Source organism: Miniopterus natalensis, chromosome X (assembly GCF_054644295.1).
Source record: "Miniopterus natalensis isolate mMinNat1 chromosome X, mMinNat1.hap1, whole genome shotgun sequence".
Taxonomy (NCBI): Eukaryota; Metazoa; Chordata; class Mammalia; order Chiroptera; family Miniopteridae; genus Miniopterus; species Miniopterus natalensis.
The window spans coordinates 96,859,046-96,886,160 of record NC_142103.1 but is presented as its reverse complement, the minus strand read 5'-3'; the positions used below and the strand labels follow the sequence as shown (position 1 = coordinate 96,886,160).

Genomic DNA, 27,115 nt, shown 5'->3' with positions numbered 1-27,115 from the left:
TAAGACCGAAAAGAATTAAAATTTGGCTCCAAGAGAAATGAAAACATATCCACATAAAAACTTGCATGCAAATGTTCATAACAGCATTATTAATAATAGCCCCAAAGTGGAAACAACCCAAATGCCTTTAACTGATGAACAGATAAATGTGGCTTATCCATACAACTGAATATTATTCAGCCACAAAAAGGGATGAAGTACTGGTACTTGCTACAACATAGATGAACTTGAAAATTTTGTATTAAGTTGAAGAAGCCAGTCATAAAAGACCACATATTGTATTTTATATATAAGAAATATAAAGAATAAGCAAATCCATAAAGATGGAAAGTAGATTAATGGTTGCAAAGGGCTGGGGTTGAAGGGAAAATGGGGAGTGACTGTTAATAGATCTTGAGTTTATTTCGGGAGTGAATGAAAATATTCTAAAATTACATGTGATGATGATTGCAAAACTGTAAATATACTAAAAAAAAGATTAAATTGTGTACTTTAAATGTTTGAATTGCATGGTATGTGAAACATATTTTCCATAAGTTAAAATTTCAGGAAAGGCAGTAGAGCAAATAAGTATTTTTCACAACGAAGGCCCTTTTAAAATGATTCACCACAACTAGACTGAAAATACTTAAATAATCTATAACTCACCTACTACAGTGCTTTTCGGTGGAAAAGCAGATTTGAAAGTCATCAGAATGATCATAGATGTAAAGAAAACAACACCGTTCATCAAACTTGGATATGCTATAAAAATTCAAAACATAAGAATACTTCTTATATATGTTATAATATTAATTTTCAGGTTCTGAGAAAAATCTATTAACAGATTTTCTTTTTCTTCCATTTTACAAATTTTTAAGATTTACTGTTTTAACGAATACCCCCCAAAATTTGACTTCTACTTCTCTATGAAATTTAAATAGTAGGACATTTATCTTGCTTATCTTTGAGTTTATATTCATCAACTGACTTTATTATGTATCAAGAACTTATTATATATGGGCAGCAGAAAAGGGGATAAAATATGGTCTCTGTCCTCAAGAGTTTATAATTTCACAAGAAAGACAGGAGAGGTATTTGTGAAATAATTTATCATAATGAAGGAATTTCAAGATTTCAAAAACATCAGGACACAGTATTTGTATACAAGGGAAGTAGAAATAAACATGGCAACTTAGCTCAAGAAAGGTATTTATTTATTTATTTTTCAGACAGGGGAAGGAGGAGGGAGAGAGAGATAGAAACACTGATGAAACAGAAACCATTGGCTGCCTCCTTCATGCCCCCTTATTGGGCATTGAGCCCACAACCCTGGCATGTGCCCTGACAGGGAATTGAACCATAACCACCTGGTTCATGGGTTGGCACTCAACAGGCCGGGCTCAAGAAAGGCTTTTAAATGTTATCTGTTCCATTCCCACCCAAGGTCTGGATCTGACTCTACAAATTTTCAAATAGGCAATAATAATCTTGCCTGAACCTATCCAGTGACAAAAAACCACCACACTCCATCTGCTGATGGACTTCACTGCTAGAAAGCTCTTTACTCATACTGGGCCAAAGCTACACAATGGCCTCATTTTTGCTCTTTTTGAATCATCTCTCCCTGAGATCCATAGCTCCTTTGACTGTTCTTCATATATTATGGATTACATGATAAATACTGAGTTGAAATAGCAATAGTACAGGGTGATTCAAAAAGAATTAAAACTAGGTTATACACAAGTGAATTTTGAAAACCAAGCTATAGAGGAACTACCACAGTTAGTTGGATAGCACTGGGAATTTCAACGCATGCACTCCATATCACATTGGTTCCAGGGCCTGATTCACCCCAGGCCCTTGCATATCCCTGATGATGGTTAAAATGGCAGCAAGAGGTATCTCTACAAGCGGGTACAAACAGAAGGTTCTTGACTACATGTTCGCATACAACTTAGTTACTGAGTAAATCACTTTTTAAAATGTTCAATGCTTTCCAAATTATCTTATATTTTCTGAGCAGTATTATTCAAATACTCTACTCTGTTCTTAAGTTATTTCTCTCCCGTTAAAGTGACGTAAACATTATCCTAATTTAAACACTGATATGTCTAGGACAGGATCATACTGTGTCTGGAGGTAACAGGTGATTCATTCAGTGGCCTGTGGACTCAGAATCAGAGAAAGGATATAGAGCTATAGTCCAAGCCCTTAATATGATGAAAACTAAAAGAAACTGAGACCTAGAGAGGCTGAGTGACTTTCCCAAGGTCAAACAGCAAAACAGGGACTAGAACTCACATCTCTTCAGACCTGTTCCCACCCTCAGATGTGCTGGCAGAGTGTAGCCACATGGTTCAAACTCAAATGGTCACCACTCGACCCAAACAGCAAGTACCACACCTCTCCTCAGAACACACTATCCTACTCCCTCACTAATAACAATGCCCCGGAGACCTCAGCCAAGTGTCATTACCAAGTAACTCCCAGCTTTAGTTCTTGGGGGGGGGGGGGGGGGGGCGTGTCTCTGAGTACTTGCACATTATTGGATCAAAAAAGAAATACTTCCTATTTTCTACAGATATAACTTCATTTTTGTTTTTTAAAGAAGTTTGAGACAAGAAGGTTTGCTCTGTTGCATACAAAAAAAGACACTGAAGCATGCAATTTCAGAGGGAGGGGATGGAGTGGGAAGAGATTAATCAAAGAACTTATATGCATAACCCATGGACAGATAACAGTGCAGTGAAAGCCTGGGGAGACGGTGGCCAATGGGAGGACAAAAGCAACATCTGTAATATTTTCAACAATAAAGATGAATTTTTAAAAGTGCAAGTTAAAATACCAAAAAAAAAAAAAAAAGCTACTCTATAATAACAAGCCAAGAAGTCCTTACTAGCAACACATTATAAATAAGCTCAGGTAAGGCAACAAAAGAGAAAATAGTCCACTTTTGATTCCCTTAAAAATGAGAATATCACATTATAAATAAGTGGAAACATTAAGTTAATAAAATATTATCATTATCTGTATTAAAAAATAATTACAGTTTCCCTTATGTTCTTACCTTATTCCCTTAATGGAAGTGGCTGTAAAATTCCATTCATGGATTTGTTTCTGCAGGTATCAAAGACAAAAGTCAGTAGCTTGATTTTTTTTCCATGCAAAGAATAATTTTTGGTTTCATTGTATGGTCAATCACTTCTGCTATTTTATTTTCAATAGAGTTTTAGGGGTTAGAACAATATATTTTGCATAATTTGGAACACCAGAAACATTTTCTAATGTATTACAAAAATTCATTTGTTGTCTCTAATCCAGTTTAGAGTAAATGATCTAAATTTGAAATAGAAACAATAGGTACATAGGACTGGCCTTTCATCTTCTTTCAACATATCAGGAAAACTCTAAAATGAGTGTGAAAACAGCCCACCTAAGTTGAGTGACCTGAAAAAATGTTTGGAGAAGCAAGAATGTGGCAGACACCAGTCAGTGTTCACCAATCTTTTTTTTTTTTTTTTTTCCTGGACACATAGCTAGAACACTTTTTACAGCCTCTCTAGCAGCAAGGTGGGGCATATGATGGCGTTCTAACCAATGGTATGCAAGCAGGAGTGATATGCATCACCTGTGGGCTTGGTTCATAAAACCCTCCACAGAAGTATTCTATATTCTCTTTTCTCATTCACTACAAGATGGAATGGGGACCCTGCCAACCTGGATAGGACATGAGACATAAGATAAACTTTTATCATGTTAATACAATGATATTTGGGAGTTGTTTTAGCAGCTAGCCTACGATGACTAACTGGAATTTCAATTTGTGCAAGATGCACTTTTAAAAAAAATAACTGTCTCCTTCCACCATTACTCCCTGTACTTGAACTTTGCACAAAACTAAGCCTCAGAAGGAATGTCTGAAATCCAAGTTTCAGTGGCCACAGACTATAATACCAATACATTACAACAATAATTTTAAATAATACATTTGGTTAGTCTGAGGAATGTCATAAATGACTAACTAAGCCCACCCAGAGAAGAGAAGTATAAGAGCCAAATGACTGAGCACATGGCTCAGGAGAACAACCATGAGCAGTTGGGTGATAAATTTATTGCCGTTCTGGAGCCATGACAACAGACACAACTGGGAGGATGGTTCCCAAGAGAAGAAGATCCATTTATACATGTTGATTAAACACCTATTATGAGCCAGGCAAGGTACAAACACTGAAGATATGACAGAGAACAACAAACTCCCTGCCCTGATGGGGCTTACATCAGAGTGAGGGAGATGGGCAATAAATTAAGTAGCAAATTAATAGCATGATGGAGGGTGAAGAGTGCTACAAAGAAAAATAAAGCAGGGAAGGCCATTAAAGTCGGGCAAGTGGTCATGATTCTAAACCAGATGTTCAGGGAAGGCCTGATGACTCTGAAAAGTGGGGGTGAAGAAGTGAGACATGCAGGTATCTTGGGGAACAGTACCAGGCAGAGGAAACAGTATGTGCAAAGGCCCTGAGGTAGCAGTGTGCTTGGCATGTTTGGGGACCAGCAAGGTGGAGTCCGAGTGGAGTGAGTGAGGGGGGAGTGGTAGAGGAGGTTGGAGAGTTCATGAGGGAGATCACGCAGGGCCTTGGAGGCCATCATCAGGACTTCAGCTTCTACTCTGTGTGAGATGGGAAGCCACCTAGGGCTGTAAAAGATGAAACCATGAAAGCCATGACAGCAGACCTAACCATGTAGAGAGATTGAGTGTATTTCAGAGGAGAGGTGTGTTCAAAGTCACTGAAAAAGGGTAGTGGTAGAGAGGAGTCTGCATTAGATTCAGGTACTGAAATATGAACCAGGGTAGATTCAAGAGAGCTTTGTCCCACCCACATACCTAGCAAGAGGCTGCACGGATTTAGAAAGCTCAGCCATACAAGTTTTCAAAGTCTTCCCAGATGGCAGGTTTACTCTAGGGTAACGTTAGGGAACTTCTCAATTTGGAAGAGATTTACTAGTTAAGAAAGTAAACAATACAGAACCCCCTCTTTCCCTTTATGACATAATCAGTAGGCATTGGGGGGGAGGGGTAATTGCTTTGTAGGACCTACATGAAGGCAAAAGCAAAGGCTTCCTCTCAAAGAAAAAAGGCAATTTATATTTCTCTCAGACATTTGCTCTGACAACTATAAGCACTTGTGTAAAACATTTTGTCAGTCAAGGAAAACTAACAGTTGCTGCTTATATAGTTCTTTTCCATTTCTTATTATGGACTATATACAAAAAAAGTAAAACATTTCCAACTGGAGAGCTAGTATATGTACCAACGGAAATTCCCATTAAGGGCCAGCAACCATTATAGGATTCAAATGAAGTGAGCAAAGTCTGTAGAATTCCTTGAGACCAAAACCATTTTGCTGCAAAAGTATGGAGAGTAACTTTAATAGGATTAGTTTTTTCCACAACTACTTGTCATAAAATGAGGTGTTTTGTACCTATATCAATGGAATAGTGAGGTTACAGGTCAGAATTTTGTGATTGATGTACTTTTCTGTGTTTATGTAATACTTCAATAAAAGGCTGAAAAAACCAAAGAGGCAAATAGAAGACACATGCATTTTCAAATGAGATATATCTATATGTACACCATGTATGTATTTTAATTTTTCTCTTTTGCACTCAATATTTAATACACAAGGGCAGGGGAAAAAAACACCCAAGCACATTATGGCAGTTTGTCTTCATTAATGGCTGCTAACTCTATTATCAATGAGAAGAAGGTTGCTTCACTGTTAAATAGACAAGTTTACTGGCTTAGGCTTGTATTATGGACTGAGTGTGCCCCTGCAAATTCATCTGTTGGAACCTTATCCCCCAATGTGATGGCATTTAGAGGTGGGGCCTTTGGGAGGTAATTAGGTCATGAGGGTGGAGCTCTCATGACAGGATTACTACCCTTATAAGAAGAGACAGGAGAGAGCTCCCAGTCTCTCTCTCAGTCATGTGAGGACAGAGCAAGACCACCATTTGAAAACTAGGAAGTGGGTTCTCACCAGAACTCTACCATGCTGGGACTCTCATCTCAGATCTCCTAGCCTCTAGAACTGTGAGAAATAAATTTCTGTTAAGTCACCCAGTCTATGGTGTTCTGTTACAGCATCTCAAGCAGACTAAGACAACCTGAGATATCATTCATGACTATTTCTTTCTTTATACCTTTACTGAGGTATAACTGTTATACAAAGAAATGTACATATTTAATATGCATAAAGATGAGTTTGGATGTAGGCAAACACCCATGACACCTTCACCACAATCAAAGAAATAGACATATCTATCACCCCTTAAAGTGTCCTTGTGCCCCTTGGTTTTTGTTCTTATTTGTGTGTGTGTGTGTGTGTGTGTGTGTGGTAAGAACACATAACATGGGATTTACCCTCTTAAATTTTGAAGGGCACAATACGATATTGTTAACTACAGGCACTAAGTTGTACAGCAGATGATGACTGATGTACTTTTCTGTGTATATGTAATATACATTGTAATGTATTCATATAGTGTAACTCAAACTTTATACCCACTGAACAATGGGAAATTGTTGTATCATTATTATTTCTGATAAGGAATTTCTAACATGATTCTCTGCTTATTGTCCAATGTTGCATTTTATTTTTCTAAGGTTTTGCTTATTTTCACCTGATTAGTTTTCCACATACTTGTTTCCAGGGGGAAAAATCTTTCTTTGCCAAGTTATTATGGCAGAACTCTCTCCACACTCCATGAAAACATATACATAGCAAATAGATCTATCTAATGAACTTGTCAAAGGTGCTACATCTTTTTATTACTACAAAATATTTTATCAAAGCAAAAAGCTGGTGAAGTACTTTAGACACACAGAGATGAAAATATAGTTGTTATCACAAAACACCAGGCCTGGTCCAGCATTTCTGTAATCTCTTTAATGGGTAATTAAATTAAAATGTTTCCTCTCCTATATGGTTGGTGTGAGTAAAATTGGAAAGGTACATATTTGACAGCTGCTACTGAATTTAAAACATGTTTAGTCCTGAATCCAACAGGACCATTTCTGGGAATCCCTGCTCTGGAAATAGCTACATGAGCATAGTAGGGTGTAACCACCAGAATGTGCACCAGCACAGCTACTATTGGCTAGAGAGCAAAACAGACCTAAATGTGCATCGGCGGGAAAATGGTAAAATAAATTATGGTTTATCCATATTCAGAAATGCACCACATGATACAGGAATATCGGGAATATTACACTTAAGAAATCAGGTGGATCTGTGTGTGCTACATAAAAATTGTTCATGTGTATGAATCAGTTAAAAAGAGCACGTTGCAAAACAATGAATATATACTGTATGATCTCACTTTAATAATGCTTTTCTCTCTTATATATTACAATATATATAACATATGTATGTATACACACATCATACACATATGAGTTTAGAAAAAAGGTATAGACATATAGCCACCAAATCACTGAGGATGGGAATGGAGAATAGGTTTAGGAGATTTGTAGGGAGGGACTTTCCCTTTATTCCTTATCTACTTCCTCATGGTTTAACTGTCTTTTTCAACAAGCCTGTATTCATTTATATATATATACATGCATACACATTCATACATACACAATCATATATAATATAAACATATGTAATGGAAAAACCTGCCTTTCTTTCGTCTGTGGTTATACTCTCTCATCTATTCCTATAACTCAGAAGTTAGGCTCAGCTGCCTGATTTTTCAAGTACAACATAGACTCCTATACTTGAGAATTAAATCTTTGACTAAATCATACAGAATAAAGAAAATGCTGTTGGTGATCTTTTTTCTTACCATTTCCGTGGGTGAGACATGCCACAGAGAAACCGTCCTCTCCTCAGCATCATTGTTTATAGAGACATATGAAGGCTGGTAGACTTTTGTTGGTTCTATCACCAGAACCTAGAAGAAGAACGGATTTCTGTAATGCACAGGAATAGGAAGGGGAAAGCTGTGCACTTCACAAACACTCATGAAGGACCTGTACAGTGTGCCAACCCTGTTGTAGGACCAATGGACACAGTGGCCCATAACAGAAGCCCCTGCCCTCAGGAGGTCTTTGTTCTGATGGTGCAGATGGAGGAACAAACGGATAGGGATATGCAATATGGTATCATATAGAAATCTGAAGAAATAAGGCAGGATAAATATGAGAGTTGGATGGAGGGGGAACATTTTTAGATAGGGTAGTCAAGAAAGGCCCACTCAGGGAAGTGACAAAAAAAAGAGGGATGCTGCAGTTTTCGAGAGAAATGAGGAAGTAAACTGAATGATCACAGGTAGGTACCAATTCTAAAAAATGCAAGGGGATGAAAAGTGAGGTGACATCAGTCAGGTTTTATTTTGTTGGGGTAGAGAGAGGGAGGAAGGAGGGGGCGGGGCAGTACAGGAACGAGATAAAGAGAGGATGAATTTCCAAAGCAAATAAAGTAGTATGTTTAAGATTGCTGAGCCTGGGTAGAGATTACCTCAGTGTCTGTTCCATTATTTTTTTCTACCTTCCAGTAGGTCTGAAATATTTTATAATTTAAAGAAGATTTTAAAACTTATTGCCCAGGAACAAAATTATTATGATAATAATTTCAAATAACTTAATCTTTTATTAGCTGGTTAATGAGATTTTTGAATGCTACATGTTCACAAAATGTTCATGGCATAAATATGAAACACAATTATCTGAAGTTCAGTTTCCAGAATGCTTAGGTATCTATTTATGCCTCCTTAAGATGGTCATAAAACTGCAACAAAAAATAAAAAGATAAAAGCAATTTTGCTTTTCAATAAAGTTTTTTGTTTTTTTTTTTAAATTGTGGCACTAGAGGCAAACCAAAACTCAAAAGGAAACAGCTTTGAATTCCAAAATTTCACTATTAGTACTGCACTGTTCTAGAGCAGGGTTTCTCCACCTTGGCACTACTGACATTTTGGGCTAGGTAATTCTGTGTGTGGGGAGGTGGGACTGTCCTGTGCACTGTGGGATGTTTAGTGGCATCCATGGCCTCCACCCATGAGCTGCCAGTTACACCACCTTCCCCATAATTGTGACAACCAAAAATGTCTCCAGACATTATCAAATGTCCTCGGGAGACAAAAATCACTCTATTTTAGAAAATACAGTATTTATTGAAAAAAATCTACATCTAACTGGACCCTCACAGTTCAAACCCATGTTGTTCAAGGGTCAACTGTATATCCACTTTTTCTAGTAAGTTGATCTATCACTGGTTGATTCCACATAAAATTGATGAATAGCTTAACATTTTAAATTACTATAAGGTGTTTGTTTTTTTTCCTTTCAGAGTATTCAATAATTAGCACCAATCTTCAGTTTCTTTTTACTTTTATCTTAAAGAAACAAATTTAGCCTGGCCAGCATGGGTCAGTGGTTGAGCGTCGACCCATGAACCAGGAGATCATTGTTCAATTCCCAGTCACAGCACATGCCTGGGTTGCACGCTTGATCCCCAGTAGGGGGCGTGCAGGAAGCAGCCAATCAAGGACTCTCATCACTGATATTTCTATCTTTCTCTCCCTCTCCCTTCCTCTCTCTGAAATCAATAAAAACATACTTTCTTAAAAAAGAAAAATTTAGCATATCTTACTGGAAATCTGAGTCCATTAGCAACTTCCTTTGCTGCCTCGAAAATTATATCTAACCAGAAGTTAAGCTGTTCTCGCTTGGATGACTGTTCAATAATGGGTTTCTTGAAGCGCAGAATTAAAAATAAATTCTGGACTAATGATCGCAGGTACCTGGAAAAATCATAAGCACCAATTAATTAGATTCCCAAAGAAACTGAGTTCAATTCTACTCCCTGTAAAAGAAATTTCCTGAAAGCTTTTTACTTAAATTCATATTGTGTAGTGAGTGCTTCTTAATCATTTGTCAGCCATATACTTAATTAAATGAAACCCAAACAGTAGGCAAAATAAGACTGCTCAACAAAATCATATAACATGACTTTTTAACAACATTGATCTAACCTCAATTTTGGTACACAGTGTTCAAAAGCAGACTGGCAAGCATTTGCTGCCTTAAATAACAAGAGCAAGTAGTCTGAAGTTCAAAGCACTTGCAAAATGACAAAATTTCAAACTCATCGTCTTTTTCTTTTTTAATTCAACTTTTTATTTTGAGGTAATTGTAGATTTACATAAGAAACAATACTGAGAGATCCCATGCACCCTTGCCTTTGCCTGGTTTACTCCACCCCAAAGGTAACATCTCACTAGATTCTAAAACAATATAACTATCAGGATATTGACCTTGATACAGTCATGACAGAGAACATTTTCACTGCCACAAGGATCCCTCTTGTGTCCCTTCTATAGCCAATGCCTACTTCCTTCTCATCCCCAACTCTTCCTGGATCCCTGGCAATCACTAATATAAAATTTATTGCCTTTTCTTTTTTTAAAAAATTAGATCTGAGCAGGTAGATTTTTGATGTTATGAGATCTTGGATCTGACCACACCTTTACTGTCCTCAGGCAAGTTGACCTTTCTGAAACATAGTTGCTAGGCAGTAGAGGTCACATTTTCTGTGGCACTAAACAGGGATGGTTCAGGTGAAAGCATCAGAGTATTACTTTGCCCTTTGAGGTCTTGGACCTACAACAATAGGTATCAACACTATAAGTCAGCCCAAGCACTGATGTAATGAGAATATATTAAAGCCTCAGGCCTTTGAGGATAAAGTCTAGAGGTATCCTGGGAAGACAGATCAGTTAGACTCTGAATGACTTGCTTGGATAGTGTGCAGTACAGGATTAACTCAGCTGGCCTAAGTTGTCCAAACTCTACACATTCCAAAGAAAGATCTGGCCCTAGACTGGTTTCTGGAAAATCACCCTTAAGCCCTTCGGATAGCCTACCTGATAAGAGTGATTTTGTTAACCTGGAGCTGTGGGCCATGCCAGATAGTTTATACTAACAATATGACTCATGGTGGGTCTTGGGCAATGCTGTATCAGTGTGATCTCAAGAGAGATTGGGGACTCAGTCACTAAGGTCAGTCATATAGGTATTCCATGTCTACATGACTGATCCTCAATAAAAATCCAGGACACCAATACTTGGTGAGCTTCCCTGGTTGGCAATACTTTGGGCATGCTGTCATTCACTGTTGCTGAGAAAATTAAATACCGTCCATACGACTCCACAGAGAGAGAATAACTGGAAGCTTGTGCCTGGTCTCCATGGACTCTGCCCTGTGTGCCTTTTGCCTTTACCAATCTGAATCTGTATATTTCTACTATAATACCATGAATATAATAGCTTTTCTGACTTCTGTGAATCCTTCTAGCAAATCATGAACCTGAGGGTGGTCTTGGATCTACAACAATAGGTATCAACACTGTAAGTCAGCCCAAGCACTGATGTAATGAGAATATATTCAAGCCTCAGGCCTGCTTTCCATGGAGTCAGCTAAAATCAGTATTCTGGAACATCAGCCACTCAGGGAGGGCTAGAGAGCGCCTGCCTCCGTATTCTCAGCCTCAGAGAACTTTCTAGAGGTTGATATGGTTTGGGGACCATATTTAAGTCCTTCAGACTGGGAAGAAACGGGGTCAAACTAGGTATGACTGAAGAGATTCTTACAGCCAGGAGTCCAGATTGACCCACTGAGCTAAGAAATAAGAGGGGGACGATCAACAGATTGTTAAAAGTAAAAATTTGTAAATTATGCAAGTAATCCAAATGCATTTTCAACAAATCAGATAAGGAAAAAACAGATTAAAAACTTATAAAGTTAGCCCTGGCTGGGTGGCTCAGTTGGTTGGAGCATCAATTCGTGCACCAAAAGGCTATGGGTTCGATTCCTAGTCAGGGCACATACGTAGGTTGTGGGTTCAATCCCCAGTCAGGGTGCGTACAGGAGGCAACTGATTGATGTTTCTCTCCCGTATCAATGCTTCTCTTTCTCCCTCTCTCTCTCTCTAAAATCAACAAACATATCCTCAGGTGAGGATAAAAAATTAAAACAAAAAAACAACAAACAACTAAAAACTTATAAGGCTACCGCCCTGAGACAACCATCAATATTTTAGAGAAAATCCATCATTCATCATTTATTCATTATAACAAATATCTACTGAGCATCTACTATGGAATGCTAGCAATCAATAAGATAACCACAATTCTAAGGGAGCTTAATGACTATTGGGAAAGTCAGGTATAGCCCAACCCATCCAGACCTTTTTCTGAGTCACACACCAAACACATATTTTTAATTAAAATGAGTCCTTACAGAACAGTGATTCTCCAAGTGTCCCCAGACCATCAGCATCACCTTGTAATTTGTAAATGCAAATTCTTAGGCCCCACCATAGACCGTGTGAACCAGAAATCCTAAGGGTGAGCCCAGCAATCTGTTTAATCAATACGGGTGATTCTGATACATGCCAAAGTTTGAGAGCCACTCATGTAGAAAAGTATATCCCACAGCTAGCTGGCCTTTCTTATTCTATGATAAACCATAAACACATTTCCATGTCTCCAAGTACTGCTTCTTGCACATTTTAATGGCTATATAACCTAGGCCTAGGCCACATTTTCTCAACCATATATCTATTATTGGTCTTTTAGTTTCGGTTTTCATTTGTGATAAACAGCATTTTCTTGCTGTGTTTTTCAGCTTTATGATCTGCTTTCTCACAAATGCAAAATACATATTAGTACCAAAGAAAGTTTTGCTCCTGAGGACCTGGATGACCCGAGGGAATTAATAGGACTGTGTGTTTCATCTTGTAGATACAGCATGTAGGGATATATTTTGTGTGTGCATGCATCTGGCTTTCCCTCCCTTCATATAAAACCAAGAGATCCCTCAGAGTTGTTCTTTCTGCCCTAACTTTGCTATAATGAAGTCGGAAGGAAGGACACAGTGCTTGCTATCGTTTTTTGCATTTACTCATTTTCTCCCTGGCAGAAACATTTCAGGGCATGATCTGATATTGAGAAGGGTAATGATAACACACAGACATGACTCACCAGACTGGAGGCTTCAGATTGAACAACCTCTCTGCTGCTTGGATGGACTTCCCCACGTTGCTAGCCAACATGCTGACGTTGAAGAACTGACCTACATCCCAGTAATTGTTCATGTTCTCCAAGCACCCTTTTTCCCCCAACAAACTGTTCAGCTGGATACCTTAAGAATATGAATTTTAGATAAAGTTATAAAAATGTTTCTAGTTTCTATTATATTATGCAAGCCTTTAGATTAAGGGCGAGGAACATCTGTCCCTTGGGCCGTATACGGCCCGCAAAATCATTTGGTCTGGCCCTGCCAAGGCAACCACAGGCGGGACTTGAAATTCAATAAATCTAGGAGCTTTTTTCACAGCTTATTTTTAAGTTGATAATTTTGTATGGCCCTGGAATGATGTTATAAATATCCAAATGGCCCTTGGCAGACAACAGGTTCCCCACCCCTTCTTTAGAGAGTAGAAAAATGGGCATTTTATTTTGGCCACTGTCTCAGGTGTGCCATCAAAGAGTAATTCTTCCTTCTGAAATATAATTCTAGTTTTGTGAACATAATTTTTAATGCTGAACTTGTATTACCAAAGCATCAACATTTATAATAATAAGTAGCTTTACCTATTTTCCTTAGTTCCATGGATGTTTCAAATTGTTGTCCAGTAACTACCAGCAAAATTGCAAGGTTAATTCCAGAATAAAGAGATGATTGCAGCTCAAACCCTTTGCGATACCTACAATCACAGAACCATGCAGTTCTTATTTTATCATCTTATTATGGGAGAAAAAAATGTGTAAATAATGGTAGAAACCAACCTTCTTGTGAAAATTTGTAATACTCTAATTTATTGGTTTCCAGCTTTCCCTCCCAATCTTTATAAACGGCTACATGCAGCAGTCAAATATCTCTTAAAAATGTCATAGAAGCAACAGAGTAACTTACACTAGGGAGTTTAAAATTTTTTCATCAGGTTTAAAAAACACACACAAAAAACCCCATGACCATTATATAAAATAAGGAAACTATATTAAAGTGTACGAAAGAAATGTAAAACCTCTTATAAACCTACCCTCAAAAGGAGACCACAATTTGATGTCCAAATCTCATTTTTAGAGTTAGACTCCATTCGTATGTGCAGCATTTTTTATTACATAGAAATTGCATCAATTATAGGCTATTTCTCTGCAGACCATTTGTTTGCTTATATCACAAAATGGAATCATTTTTTCATGTATGAAGCAGTATTGCCAGAATCTTGGAGCTCAAAGAACTATAAGAGCAGTGGCATAAAGTGACAGAAGAGGCAGGGATCTATTACATTAGGATGAAGATATGAAACTACGAATACCATTTTTATACCAAAAAGTTAACAGTGCCATTTTTAATTCTCTTATTTATTCTATACACAAAAAGCTTCTTTCTCTTCCATGAGTGACTGAGTACCATGATCAAGAAAAAGAATCTGATCAGTAAAGTATGCCAAACACTTCTAAAACAGAAGTTGTTTTGTCACTTGTGTGACAAGAGAGTTAAACACTAACAAAATATTAATTGTGGAAGTGAGAACTTATTTAAGGCCATTAAAATCTGGTTTTATAAACTTTGGGGCATAATATAAGTACCCTCAGATAGACCAGAGGACACCAAGATAGTCCTTCCAACCCCAGCCAACAAAATTCCAATAAAACTGAAATCTCATCATCCACCCGTATGTTTTGAGTATTTTAAATTCCATATCCTACTGTATTTGATTTTTTTCATTTTCTTCTATGAAAAGTTATCTGGGAAGAAGGAAGACAGGGTGACTTCTTTACACTTCTGCAATAAATCAAACAGGCGTGGCTTGGGGGCAGATAAGACTTGAACCTGGAGTCAGCATTACAGTCCCAAGTTTGTCTCTGACCAGCCCTGTGACTTTGGACCAGCCCCCGACCTCCCTGAGCCACATGTTTCACATCTGTACCTGAGGGCCTGGGTTAGACTATCCCTAAGGTTTCACTTGAGCTAAGATGCCCTGACCAGAAGACTATTCTTCATTTGCTTCTGTACCCACTGCTACTACCTTCTGAAGTGGATGGAGAAAGGCTCCTTTGACTTTCTTGAAGGAGCCACAGGTAGTAATTTCCTGGCCTGGGGTTTGAATTCTTGTCCACCATGGAGGGAGTATAGCTTCCTATTTTGGCTCTAAGAAATGTTAACTTCCCTTCCTTACCCTTTCCTTCCACACCCGAGTGATTCCTCTCTGCCATATAGTACATTAGGTACTACTGAGGATGAACTAAGAATAACCCAAGGTCCCTGTCCTATAAGAACCTATACTATGGTAAAGATGATAAGATCTACACACAATTAGTGAAAATACAAGTGTGAATGTCATAAATATCCTAAAACCACACAAATGGAAAGTCTAGAGGGACTCACAGAAGACATATGGGGTCATCCTTAGAGACTTCAGAAATGGTATGAAGATGAATAGAATTATAATTATCAGATATCTGGAAAGGGAACCCCCAGAATAGAAAATGGTGGGAACAGAGATGGCAGTTTGGGGAGCTCCTAAGGAATTTTAATTTATTTGGACATATATCAGGCCACGGGAAATAGCACTAGAGGTGGGTTGGGGAACAAGCACCCAGAATGATGACCTAAGATTGAATTTTTATTTAATAGGGAATGGGGGGCCATGGTGGGGTCCTTGAGCTTTAGAGACACCAAAGATAAAGCCTATTTGGGATAGCGTTAGAACATTCCTAGCAAGAAAATAAAACAAAAAATGTGCTGATTAAGGGTGGTGGTGATGGAAGAGGACTGGCAGGGAGTGAGGACAGACTCACAGAAGGGTTATAATTGGGGATTGATTGTATGAGAAAATAAGTGAAACTCAGCAAACATCAATCAAAAGTTTAAGTCTAGGAGGCTGCAGGTGGTATGAAACCAAGACACTGAAAGCCATACCTTGTGGAGATCAGAAAATAACTTCAGCTTTGGACATGGTTAGTCTTAAATACCAGTACCATCTCAAGGTAGAAAAGGTGGGCAAAGAGGGGGAAATATGAGGCCACAGCTAAGGACAGAGGTTGAGCTACAGACTACCTAAGGGTCCCGGGATGTGGGACTGGCCGGGATCACCAGGGAAGAGCATGTGGACAGAGAGAAGAGGTTAGAGGACAGAGCCTCCAATGTGTATGGAAGGAGAACACAGAGAGAGAAGCAGCAGTCATAATTAAATGAGAGCAGAACAGCAATGACAAGATCTCTTGTGATGAAAATGGATAATGTGAGCTGTTGGATCCACCTTCAAAAGAATCCAGGTTCTGACTTATCATTTTTGTCACTACCATCCTAGTTCAAGCCACCATCAGCTCTCTCCTGCATTATTTCAACAGTTTTCTGTCCCCTGCTTCTGCTCTTGCCCCTCTGCTAACTTGTTTAATGGCCACAAATTCCTCCCATCCCACTGTGCATGTGCTTTTGCAATATGACTGCCATTTCTCCCACCCACACGGACTCTATTTCTCTACCTCCTTAAATTTGGGATGGCCATGTGATTTGCTTTGACCAACTGCATGTGGTATAACTGACCTTGCATGAATTTGTGATGTAAGCCTCAAGAAGCTTTGCAGCTTCCACCTTTGCTCTCTTAGAATGCAGCCTACCATGTAAGAAAGCTGGTCTATCAGGATTAGAACCACATGACAGAGAATGAAGGCTCGCCACCAACACCCAGAACTAGCTGGCAAATGTGCATGAAGCCATCTTGGAGCTTCCAGCTCTGCTGACCCTCCAGCTGACTGCAACTTTAGGAGTGAGCCCAGCATTTTGGGAGTGGAGCCAGCAGAGGAACTGCCTGGCCAATGAACAGAATCATGAGAAATCATAAACCATGGTTTTAAGCCACTAAGCTTTGGAGTCATTACATAGCAAATGATAGCTGATACACTCCTTAAAATGTATTCTTTGCACAACAGTGAGAGTACTCCAGTTAAAATGCATGCCAGATCTTGTCATTCCTCTGCTCAGAACACTCCAATGTTGTATCATCTCCCTCAGAGTAAAAAGGTCATCTTCCCTCCCATCTCCTGCCACTCTCCACTTGCTCAAGCTTACCATCCTTGAGCCTGCCCAGCATGCTTTCTCCTCAGGGTCTTTGCCCTTGCTGTCCTCCTCCTCCTGGAACACTTTCTCCACAGTAAGGCTCATACCTCACCATCTTCACATCTTTATTCACTTACACTGACCACTCTACCTAAAACTGCAGACAACTCCTTCTAACCCTCTTTCCCCCCCCTCCCTGCTTAACTTTTCCCCAAAGCCCTCACTATCAACTCATGTCCTATATATTTTACTTTGTATGACTTCCCTTACCAGCAATGCAAGGCCCATCAGGGCAGGAATTTGCATTTGCTGTGTTTATCCTCACCATCTACAAAAGTTTCTGGAACACAGTAAACCCTCAATAAACCTTTGTTGAATGGATGGATGGATGGATGGATGGATGGATGGATGGATGGATGGATGGATGGATGAATAGCTCACTGAGAAGACAATTCCCTCACAGCAGTAGAACAATGTTCTAGAAGGAATAGCTGGGAAGGAGCATGCTGATCTTACTTCTTGCCCCGATAAATGAGTGAACTTGTTGGAAGAATATCACCAGTAAAAAACCCTGCTTCTAATGGTTTCCTTAGGGGAAAAGGAGTGTGGAAATTCCCAAACTACATTTATGGTATATTTTTTCACTGCCAGCAAACAAACACACATACATAGGAAAAAGATGTGGATTTTTAGCTACTGCAATTCTGTTCTTTGCAGAGATGCACATGCTACTGACTAGGGCTGAGGGTTTACCAGTCAATGGCACTGTCCCTGCTGACATTATCTTTGCAGTGTGAATCCAAAAAGATATCCTTGTAGATCCTTCCACACAGGTACAACATGTCGGGGGCTGGGTAGTCACAGCTCTGCACAACCTGCAGTATGATCTGCAGAGCCTTCTCACGGTCGCCTGTGCTGTTTCTCCTGAAAGATTCATGTAATAAGATCATGAATGTCTGAATCACGATACAGGAGTGTATATACATTCATTCTTTGAAGGGCTGGATGTAAGGATGCTATATTTTATCAGAAAAAATTCTAAATTATATTTCATTTTTCATATTCAAATCTAACAGCTGCTTAAGATCCACTCCAGTAAATTTCATACAATCATATTCAGTCCCTATTTGATCCTTTCTCTTTAAATGAAACTTTCACTGTGGATGAGAGCATAAGGTGATCAATGTATCTGGAAAGACAAAAATAATATGGCAGCCTCCTGTAACTGGATGGAGAGCAAGGATTTTAGAAGCTAAGCCTGAATCATGAGGATGAGACAGCTTGATAAAAGGTTCTGTGAAAAATGGCAGGGCCCCCAATTTCAAAGCCCAGATGAATTTAGAAATGTATCATGCCATTTCTTGACCTGAAATGCCTTGCCATCCTCAAACAGCAAAGGACCTTAGTGAGTCCTATTTTTCTATCTCATGTTACACCCACCAAAACAGGAAATTTCTATATTCATAAATCACACTCTTTATTATTAGATTAAATGGTATTTTTTTTTTCCAGAAAGAGTGGATGGGGAGCGTAGAGAGAGAAATATCAATGTGAGGGAGACACATCTATTGGCTGCCTCCCACCCATGCCCCGACCAGGGCCCCAGGGATCGAGCCTGAAACCGAGGTACATGCTCTTGGCCGGAATTGAACCTGGTACCCTTCAGTCTGCAGGGATGATGCTCTAACCGCTGAACAAAGCAGCCAGGGCTATATGGTAAAATTTTCACTTACACACAGGAAATGAGTTCCTTAGACAGTTGTCAAAATAATTCTTGCCACAAAATAACCTGTTTGTGGCTGTGAAATGTTAAAAGAGTTCCTGTGAAGATTTGAAAGCAAATGTCCATCAGTAGTTGGGACTGATTAAATCAACTATGGCTAATGATATTCATATTCACATTATAAAATATTAAACATTTGTAAAAATAAATGAAACAATATCTCTATAATACCGCTATGGAGAGATTTCCAGAATATGTTGTTAAGACAAGAAAGCAAGGTGATGAATACTGTTCAGAGAATGCTACCTTTTTACTTTAGGAAAGGGAGATGTGAATAAATATATGTACCTGATTTTATGTCTTCAACATGGAAGGATAAACCAAAAGGTAGTAAAAGTGGCTACTGATAGGTGGAGGGAGAAAACATGATGAAGGGGACAGGGACAGAGATTATACTTCCTGGAATTTGACTTTGAAACTACGTAAGTTTTTTACATAATTACAAAAGAAAATGAAATAAAAATTTAAAAACAGTGTTCCCTAAAAACACTGCTTGCCAACAAACATACCACCTGGTTGATGGCTTACCCACAAAAGAAAAACTAATTCATATGATTTTATAACACAGCAATTTGACTGTATTTTTCTATGAAATACAACCTAAGGAAAAAAAACAAACATAAATGCAAAGAAATCTCCAATAGTTTCTAGTAATCATATTGTTAGTAATAATACTGATAATGGTATTTTGAAAATGTATATTTTTAGATGAAATACAACAAATAATGATGTTAATATCACTAGGGGCCAGATTTTTCAGCATAAGAGTAACAAATATAAAATCAAAGAAGTTAAGAAAAATCTTCCAGTCCTAAATTTGAATTGGAACATCAGTATGAATTCATGGAGTGGTCTCCCTAGCTCTGTCTACTAAAAAGGTCCCAAACAATGACCAACGAGAATCTCCAAGCCCTGATTGGGGTCTGTAAATATCATCTCACTAAAAGGAATCAGGACTCCTTGGATGAATGGCTGGTTTCAAATATGTCTAAATGATCCTGGAACATCTTAACATACAAGAAAACAAAGAAGCTACTGAGCTCATAGCAACAAGACTCAAAAGCAAACTTGAATCAGTTTTTGGCAAAAAGGGGATGATTAGAGCACTAAGAAGAATAACAGACTTTGGGTGGTGAACATACAGTGCAATATACAAATGATGTATTAAAGAATTGTACGCTTGAAACTTACATAATCTTATTAATCAAAGTCACCCCAATAAATCCACTAAAATAAAAAGGAAGGGGAACTATAAAGGACTGAAACACACCAACTATATGAAAGTTAGTTCATAATGATCTTATAAAACCTCATTGGTCACCTTTGGAGGATGCTAAAGAACCAACTCATTGTTTTTGAGAACTGATCAAGGCAAAAATCAAGCACATAGCCTCTTTTCTCATACAAAGTGTATACCAGGGTAACCAAGTCATTGGTGAGGGGATATTTTTCTTTATGAAGTATTTGTGCTAATAATGCAGGAATTAAGTATAAAATTCAAATATCACTATTTTGCAACCTCTAATAAAATAATGGATCCAGACAATGATTTTCAAGGGCCACCAGCAACACAAAAAGAAAAAAAAAAAACACAGATAAAATACACAATCAACTATTAAGTATACCTTTTTAAAAATTAGACCAGAATCTGAAACAAGTGTCCAAATCTAACTACTAATTTACAGGGAAAAAAAGGAACAGAAGAATTCACTAATCTTGTCAGAGATATGTTCAGCAAAATCCAGACCTTTGGAACTCTACAGGACAAATGTTTCTTTAACATATACATAAGAAAAAAGAAGGGGAAAAACTATATATTAAAAAAAAACCCTTATGAGTCATATTAACGAAATGCACAGTATAGACCTTGTCTACATCATGATTCAAACAAACCCACTGTGAAAAAATGAGACAACTGGGAGGAAATTTGAACACTGGTATTAAGGAATTATTGTTAATTTTTAGGTATGATAACATAATTGTAATTATGTTTTATAAAAGTGTCTTTAACCAGCCCTGGCCAGGTCGCTCAGATGGTTAGAGTGTTATCCCGATACACCAAGGTTGCAGGTTTGATCCCTGGTCGGGGCACATACAAGCAGCAACCAATAAATGCATAAATAAGTGGAACAAATCAATGTTTCTCTCTCTCTCCCTCACTCCCTCTCAAATCAATCAATAAAAAAAAATTAAAAGTGTCTTTAACCTTTAGAGACACATACTAAAACATCCACAGATAAAATGGCATGTTGTTGCTTAATAATAAATCCAGTGTTGGGGTATGAGGGATAGAGTGGAGGTGTGCAGGAAACCAAACTAACCATGCAATGATAAATTACTAAAGTAGACAAAGGGTTCCTGGCATTCCTGGTATTATTCCCTCCTTTTAAATATATCTGAAATTTATATAATAAAAAAGTAAGAGGACCCACCCTGACTCAACAATTCCACTTCCAGAGTTTATAATACAGAAATATTTATATATATTCAAGAATTTTTATACAAAGCTGTTTATTATGACATTGTTTGTAACAGTAAAAACTGAAGGTGATCCAAATGTCCATTAATTGAAGAATGGTGAAATACACAATTTTTTAAAAAAACAGGTGTATATATACATACATACATATATATATATATATATATTTTAAATATGTTGTTTATTGATTCCAGAGCGAGGAAGGGAGAGGGAGAAAGAGATAGAAACATCAATGATGAGAAAGTCATTGTATTTTTTCTGACTGCATAGGTGGTCGGCACCGCAACTTGAGTTGTTCAAGGGTCAACTATATTTTCTAAAGCCAAACTATGGAGTATCATGCAACCCTTAGAAAGAGATAGATCCATATGTAATTATATAGAAGAATGTCCTTAACAGTTGTTCATGGCGGAAAATAACTGAACTAAATGAACAGTATGATCTCATCCTTTGTTGTAAACTCTATTTAAATTATATGTTTCTGTGCACAGACAAAGTCTGGAAGAATACACATTAAATATTCAAAAGATCATTGCTGAGATTTGTACAAAGTGTTCTTGTGTATATTTCACTAATAAATATTCTAATAAATGAATAAAGAGATTAATTACTCTTTCATTTCTTGGCAATTTTATAACAGGATCTTTTATGCTTTCTTTCCTGAGGATCTGTATATCAAAAAAAACCACTGCATCATCCAAGAAGACAGATTAGTACCTAGGACAGCCTTTCTCAACGGATTCTGCTAGAAAATTAAGCCCTAGAAAAGGTTACTTGATTGACTATTTTCTCCATTCTCTCAAAAATGGTACATAGTTAGCCCCATTCTGGATGCATATGAGGGTTCATTCAATTGATACAATGAATGCCTTAGGGCATTAGGGCTTAATTCTACTGTGAAACCCAACCTAGGTTGAGAAGGGCTAACTAATCTAGACATTTGATGCTCTTCTGGAAGCCTGAAATAATTAAGCCTGTATTTCAACTCTGACTTTTTCTGTTTTGTACCTTGGTCTTGTTCTAATATATTTAACCTTTTTTTCTCTTTGTTCATAGACTCCAATTTTACCAACCTGCAAACCAGATCTCTTGATAAACAGTCCACCCATGATATTCTTTAACCTACAGGAGCCAACAGATAACAACCCAACTCAAATTTACTAAAGCATTTAATTAATTTCTAGAGTTGGTGGTGAGAAAAAGAAAATTTTAATGAGGTACAAAATTTCTACATCTATTATGAGCCATCTTTAGAGGTGTGAACTATTCAGGATTCTGAAGACAATGTACTTAACTCTTTTAAATGCTTAATTATTAATATGATTTCAGGTTTGTTTGGTTTTGTTTGAACCAATTACATCAAGATTTTCCTTGAAATTTTTCATTAACTTGAAACTTACCCTGTCACTCAAAACAAAAGGTCTTGAGGATAAACAAAAGATCAAGCATTTGCAAAAAAAAAATAAAAAGATTTTCAGCTTAAAAGCCACTTTAAGACAGGTGCTATCCCTTTAGTGGTTAATAATCAGTTTTCAGATCTGCTTATCATTTTCAGATCCCAAAGTATCCAAGAAGAAGCCTATAGATAAAAACTCCTGTGTTGAGGGTCGGCCTAGGATCCAGGAGATCGAGGTTCGATTCCTGATCAGGGCACATGCCCAGGTTGCAGGCTCGATCCCCAGTTGGGGTCGTGTAGAAGGCAGTCGATCAATGACGAATCTCTCATCATTAATGTCTCTCTCTCTCTCTCTCCCTCTCCTTTCCTCTCTCTGAAATCAATAAAGATATATATTTTAAAAACACACCAAAAAACCCCTCTTGTGTTTAATCAGTCCAGCAACATCTGTTTCTGACAATAAGGCCATTTCATAATTTAAGAGATGGGAATGAACTAAGACAGGGCTGCATATGAGAATCTCCTGGGGAGCTTAAAAAATCCTGGTGTCCAGGCTACAGCTCAGACCAATTAAATCATAGTCTCTGGAGATGGAATCCAAGCATCAGTGTTTCTTATCCTGGACATTCTGATTCAGTAGGTCTGCATCATTGCTAAATCCACCAATCAATTCTCAGCCCTTATGTTATATGACCTACCAGCAGCATTTGACAATTGAGCACTCCTTCCTCCTTGGACCACCTTCTTCATTTGTCTTGGAGGATACCACACTTTCTTAATTTTCCTTCTATTTTTGTTTAATTTTCTGTTTCCTGTTCATCTCCCTGATCTTTTACCATTTGAGTGTGTGTATGCACAACCCTTGGATCTTTATTTATCAGTAACTACACTAGATCCCTTGGTGACAATCCAGTGTCATGATTTTTCAAACCATCTATATTTTAATGACTCCCAGTGCTCTCCACTAAACTTTAGACTGCCTTCTTGTCATCTAACCTGCATGTCCAATACCTCAAACTTAATCTGTCCAAAACCAAACTCTTGATTGTCCGATCAAACCTTTTTTCCATAGTCTTCTCCATCTTACTTAATAATGGCCAATCCATTATTCCTGTTATTCATGCTAAAAATTCTGGAGTCATGCTTTAGTCCTCCTTTATTAAATCAACAAATTCTGTTGGCTTTATTTCAAACCATACCCAAAATTGGCTTACTTCTCATGACTCCCACTGTCTACAAGATATTATCAACTCATTCATGTAAACGAGGTCCTTTCAAGACACAGTCTCGCCCTCCATGCTGAGCCTCACTGCATGCATTTGCTTCACTTGCAAGTTGTGTTCTGGTCACACTGACTGTTCCCTGAAGACATACTGCACATAAAGAACTCTATGCTCACTCTTGTGTTCTGGCCAAGTGGAATGGCCTTTTTACCACCCTATCCCACATTCTCTGCTGCCCATGAGGTAATTCTTACTAAGTCTTCAAATCTCTGTCCAAAGGACCCCAGAAAATGCCCAAGGAGAATGACTTCCTCCCTCTGCTATGTTTCCATAGCACTTTGGACAAATCTTCATTAAGACCTTTATTGCTCTGAGCTAGCGAGATTTAGTTACATGGCTGACCTCACAGGTAGAATATATGTTCCCAAGACAAAGTCCCTGAAGACCAAGACCTTTCCCATTTTCATAACCTTGACATGAAGCACATGATCTGGCTCATACTCAATGAGTGCTGATTAAATGAAGAAAGCATAATTTAACAGGTGGTTTGTTTCAAAACTCTATATATACATTATCATTCTTACCTATTCAGTGCAAATGCGTAGTGGAATTTAATATTATGTTGGTCAGTCAAGTCATATGTAGGCAGCATTTCCAGTGTTTCTACCAGCTTCAACATTGCATCGTAGTCCTGTTGGCAAGAGGTTCCAAGGTGAGAGAGAGAAAACACAGATCTTCATATATTTTTCTGAACAATTATAAACATGAGACAGCCTAAGCATTTAAATATAAGCCCTTCCCTACAGACAGCATTTAGTGAGGTTACTTATAGCCCAGTAGCCAGGAAAAAAGCTACCGTGTTTTGAGTGCAGGAGAGCTACAACCACCAGCACAGCTGTAGGTTAAAATGAGCTGGACATAAGCATACAAGAAATCTTGCAGTCACTTGCCACATAAAGGGAACAAACACCACAGTCCTTTCTATTTTACTAGAAACAAATAAATTAATCTAAACCAGGGTTTCTCAGCCTTGGTACCACTGACATTTTTGGGCTGGATCATTCTTTTTTTATAGGGCGCTGTCCTGTGCACTGTGGGATGTTAAGCAGCATCCCTGGCCTCTACCTATGAGATGCCAGGAGCACTGCTCCCGAAATGTGACAACCAAAAATGCCTCCAGACACTGCTACATGTCCCACAGTTGAGAACCACTGCCCTAAACTGCATAATTACCTAGGGAAAAATTGCTACCATGTTTGTCTCAGCTGGGTCTCCTCTGAGCAGTGCCATCTGCTACCCTTTCAGTCAGGCTTATAATCAGTTACTGGCCAACTTGCTGACAGCCAGACACAGTTAGCACAGAACTTGCCACCAGCATCCTATGCCTATTTTGTGGCTCTGTACCTGGATACAGCTGTCCAAGGAAAGTGTATCCCAAGAAGCTTCTGGCTCACCTTTATACCTGAGAGCCCCACTAATGTATGATTATAAAGAGATGTCTGAAGGCAAGGACAGGAGGAATGCAGCAGTTCAGGAAGAAAGACTTCAAAAAAGGTCACTCCCATTTTCTTGTCCCACGGGGCATAATTTAATCATTGTTAAAATCCTATTAAAATCTATTAGATGCATCTGTTTATCACTAGGGGCATGAGTTCCTTAGTGGCTGATTCTGTTCTTGGTTCAGGTCCTAAATGGATGCCTTTCTCGTTTAGATTTGAAGTCCTCTAGCCAACAATCTCCACTATGGCTTTGTGGAATTTTGCGGATAAGGTACATTGCCTTTGTACATTCCTCCAAAGGGGAGTAAGGCAAGACATCCTTAGAAATGGCTCAACAGCATTAAACTTGGAGGGAGGGCACGCCCAATTTCCTTCATGGTACTGCATCCCACAGACCCTGTCTCGGGAACTCTCGAGAAGTCTTTGACACTTGTCTTAGAATAAACATCTTCATTCCCTGGGCCCTGAATATGGGTCTGCTACTCTTGCTCTCCCTGTCACTGATGAGTGGTGGTAAACAAAGAAGAAATCGACAAAGGCCTAAAGGAAGCAGCATAACAGAGGAGTTAAGAGCAAGGACAATGGAGCCAGTTGCCTCAATTTGAACCTTGACTTTGCCAACGGCTGTGTGACCTTGGGCAAGTTACTTAACTTCTCTGTGCCTCATGTTCCTCATTTGTAAAAGGGGGATAATCAGAGTATTCAACCCATAGGCTTGTAATGAATATTAAATAACAGGATTCACAAAGGGCTTGGAGCAATGCCTAGCATAAAGCGCATATAAACTGCTAAATTCTGTATTTCTTTTAGTGAGCAGTACCATATGAGATTTTGTTGGAGTGACTGTCAGATATGACAAAACCTTCTCCATTATTTCCACAACAGATATAGTAGGTGACCTATGACCTAGCCACATACCTATTCTGTCTATAAAACAGCTACCTAACTGTGCACCTAGTATAAGAGTACTTCACATGAGGAATTCCTCATGCCAAGGAAGAACTCAGCATGTGTTAGCTTCAGGTAAGCATATATTTCATACCTGGGTATCATGGTAGGACAGCAGTAAATTAATGACGATGTTTGAAGTCAGAATCTTGGTATTATCTATGCGGAGTTTGATCCGAGCCAGCTCCTTTGCCAGTTCATTGCCCTCGTATTTCTCTCTGGCTCTCTGGATGTCATTTAACAAAGTTTCTTTGTAATAAACACTGGAGAGGGAAACATGAAAATGTCAGGTTGCATCTCCATGCATCCAGGCAGAACTTATAACGACCACAGAGTGATTTAAATTTGTTGTCCACTTTCCAAGTAATTTTTTTTAATCCTCACCTGAGGATATTTTTCCCATTGATTTTTAGAGAGAGTAGAAGGGAGGGAGGAGTGGGAATGAGAGAGAAAGGGTAACAATGATATGAGAAAGGCACATCGATTGGTTGCCTCCTGCATGTGCCCCGACTGGGGCCAGGGATAGAACCTGCAACTGAGGTACGTGCCCTTTATGGGAAATTGAACCTGCAACCCTTTGGTCAGTGGGCCAATGCTCTAACCACTGAGCAAAACTGGCCAGGACCAAGTAATTTTTAATGGAGACTGGGCATTGTCAAGTGGTAAT

At 38.4% G+C, this 27,115-nt stretch overlaps 1 protein-coding gene across 1 annotated transcript in view; it reads right to left on the bottom strand.

Annotated features, from left to right (window-relative positions):
- Positions 1-27,115, bottom strand: part of MAP3K15 (mitogen-activated protein kinase kinase kinase 15) — a 60,010-nt gene that overhangs the window by 21,630 nt on the left and 11,265 nt on the right. Inside the window, exons 3-11 of the mRNA XM_087813403.1 lie at positions 26,543-26,711; positions 24,586-24,692; positions 17,874-18,044; positions 13,646-13,758; positions 13,034-13,193; positions 9,642-9,792; positions 7,834-7,941; positions 3,050-3,099; positions 649-744 (exon numbers count right to left, since the gene is read on the bottom strand). Of these exons, the coding sequence (XP_087669529.1) occupies positions 649-744; positions 3,050-3,099; positions 7,834-7,941; positions 9,642-9,792; positions 13,034-13,193; positions 13,646-13,758; positions 17,874-18,044; positions 24,586-24,692; positions 26,543-26,711 (1,125 nt within the window). The remainder of the gene's footprint in view (positions 1-648; positions 745-3,049; positions 3,100-7,833; positions 7,942-9,641; positions 9,793-13,033; positions 13,194-13,645; positions 13,759-17,873; positions 18,045-24,585; positions 24,693-26,542; positions 26,712-27,115) is intronic.